General features: G+C 52.2%; 1 protein-coding gene across 1 annotated transcript; it reads left to right on the forward strand.

The window, feature by feature from the left end:
* Positions 1-122: 122 nt before the first annotated feature.
* On the forward strand, positions 123-1,091 carry POU4F2 (POU class 4 homeobox 2). The gene has a single exon (XM_010576046.1). The coding sequence runs from the start codon at positions 123-125 to the stop codon at positions 1,089-1,091; it is 969 nt and encodes a 322-aa protein (XP_010574348.1).
* The last annotated feature ends 1,831 nt before the right edge of the window (positions 1,092-2,922 follow it).

Genomic DNA, 2,922 nt, shown 5'->3' on the forward strand with positions numbered 1-2,922 from the left:
CCCGCCCCGCTTTGCTCCCCCCCCACCTCCTCCTCCTTCTCCAGGATTTCTCTTTTAACATGCTGGGAAGGTTTTAGTGGCACGGCGGAGTGCGCGGGGAGGCGAATTCCCTGCTGAGCGTTATGTGTGCCTTCTATTTGCAATTGCAGAGCAATATATTCGGCGGTCTGGACGAGAGCCTGCTGGCCCGCGCCGAAGCCCTGGCAGCGGTGGACATCGTCTCCCCGAGCAAGAGCCACCACCACCACCCGCCGCACCACAGCCCCTTCAAGCCGGACGCCACCTACCACACCATGAACACCATCCCCTGCACCTCGGCCGCCTCCTCCTCCTCGGTGCCCATCTCCCACCCGTCCGCCCTGTCGGGCACCCACCACCACCACCACCACCACCACCACCACCACCACCAGCCCCACCAGGCGCTGGAGGGGGAACTCTTGGAGCACCTGACGCCGGGGCTGGCGCTGGGGGCCATGGCGGCCCCCGACGGCGCGGTGGTCTCCACGCCGGGCCACGCTCCCCACATGGCCGGCATGAACCCCATGCACCCGGCGGCGCTGGGCATGGCCCACGCCCACGGGCTGCCGGCCCACATGGGCTGCATGAGCGACGTGGACGCCGACCCCCGCGACTTGGAGGCCTTCGCCGAGCGCTTCAAGCAGCGCCGCATCAAGCTGGGGGTGACCCAGGCCGACGTGGGCTCGGCGCTGGCCAACCTGAAGATCCCGGGGGTGGGCTCCCTCAGCCAGAGCACCATCTGCCGCTTCGAGTCCCTCACCCTCTCCCACAACAACATGATCGCCCTCAAGCCCATCCTGCAGGCCTGGCTGGAGGAGGCCGAGAAGTCCCACCGCGAGAAGCTGGCCAAGCCCGAGCTCTTCAGCGGCGCCGAGAAGAAGCGCAAGCGGACCTCCATCGCCGCCCCCGAGAAGCGCTCGCTGGAGGCCTACTTCGCCCTCCAGCCCCGGCCCTCCTCCGAGAAGATCGCCGCCATCGCCGAGAAGCTGGACCTCAAGAAGAACGTGGTCCGCGTCTGGTTCTGCAACCAGCGCCAGAAGCAGAAGCGCATGAAGTACTCGGCCGGCATCTGAGCCGGCAGCGGGGGAGAATCGACAGCAGCAGCAGCAGCAGCAGCAGCATCCTAAAAAAAAAAAAAAAAAAAATTAAATAAACGACATCAAAAAAAAAAAAAGAAAAAAAAAGGAAAGGAGGAAAAAAAAAACCCAAACAAAACAAAACCACCCCACCGCCCCCAGCCCACCCCACCGCCCGCCCCCCGCCCAACTTTCGGGGGGAACTTCCCCGCGGAGCCGCCGCCCGGACCCGCCCCGGCAAGTACCGCTGGTTTTTATTCTTAACAGACCTCGCCTGGGTGCAAGCGCGAAAGGTGCCCTTCGCAGCGGCGTGTCCGCAATGCCATGGTTTTCTCGGGACCCAAACTTGAATCTAGAGTTGAGGCTTGCGCCGCGAGAGACGTCTCAAAAGTATTTTGATTTAAATAATAATAATAATGATTTAAAAAAAAAAAACAGATGGCAGGTTTTTCTGCATTTACACTGCGTATTATAAATATATAAATATATATATATTTTTACTGTGGTTATTATCCTTTTCCTTCTCTGAAGTTATAACGCTTAGGGAAAGAGCTGATCCTGCTGTGTTCACTGGTCTTCAAAAGCTATTATTAGATTACTGCCAAACAACCCCTTGTAAATTATTAATTTATCTCTCTAGCAACTTCATTTTGTGCTCATTCTAATTAATTACACCTCTTTAATCTAAGTCTTGATAAAAGTAAAAAAAAAAAGGATAGTGAGAATCAAATATTTTGTGTTGGTAGGATTTATGAACGTGAGCTTTTCTCTTCTTCTTCTGAACGTCCCTTTCGGCCATCTGTAAATTGTCACCTGAACCTAAAGTATTTCTCTGGCGAGTATTCTTATTCGTACGGCGTCGGCACCCTATAGTAGATGTCCTACATTATTTGTGTAGCCTGATTCACTGTCCGAGGTATTTGTTTGCCGCGTTACATATTTAATGGGGATTCCCATATTGTCCCCACCACACGCTGCTCCCGAAGCGAGAAAGGACGTGGCCGCGTAGGTGACAGCGGGGGGGTGGTGGGGGGGGATATGTTTGTCGCTTCGGGTTTCTTGCCAGCACAATATCCGTCTTTCTCGATTTCAAAGCTGTATCGCGACGGTAGTCAGACCGGCTCGGTTTTTTATCTATCTATCTATCTATCTATCTGATTGTTTGTTTATTTATTTATTTATTTGGTCGGTCGGTCGGTTATTTATTACCTTTAACTGCAATACTTTTCCACGGAGCAAAGTCCCTTTTGGAGGTCTGTTTGTAGAAAAGCCAAATTTAAATTTGTAGGAAAGGGAGCGAGCGAGCGAGGCTGCACTGCTTGTAAATTCACGAATGGTTTGGTACATTTCTTTTGGAACAACAACAATAAAACGAGGGTGCTCGGTTGGGTACCTGTATGTATTGTAAATATTTCATTGGCGTTGACGCACATATAGATATATTCTTACAGATTCCGCTGTATCGCTGTTCTATCCGAGACTGTTCGAAGTCTTAAGTTCTGTACATGACCCGATTTCGTTGGTTTTTGGTTTTTGGGTTTTTTTGGGTTGGTTTCTTTTTGTTTTTTGGTTTTGTTTTTTTTTTTTGGTTAATAGGAGGTTTATTTATTCTACTAATGTACTAAGTTATTTTTAAATGTTGTTAAACCGTCTTTCATTAAAAAAAAAGAAAAAAGGATTTTAACGTTTCATTGGCAAAGCGCGTTTGCTGCTTCTTGTTTTCCACCGCAGCCTCTGCCCGGGCTCAACGCCGCCTCCGGGTCGCGGGATTCGCCCCAACCCCGCGGCCAGAGGGGGGGGGGGGTTGCACCCCCCTGCCCGCCCGCAG

Source organism: Haliaeetus leucocephalus, unplaced genomic scaffold, assembly GCF_000737465.1.
Source record: "Haliaeetus leucocephalus isolate CR32 unplaced genomic scaffold, Haliaeetus_leucocephalus-4.0 Scaffold21, whole genome shotgun sequence".
In the NCBI taxonomy this organism is placed as follows: domain Eukaryota; kingdom Metazoa; phylum Chordata; class Aves; order Accipitriformes; family Accipitridae; genus Haliaeetus; species Haliaeetus leucocephalus.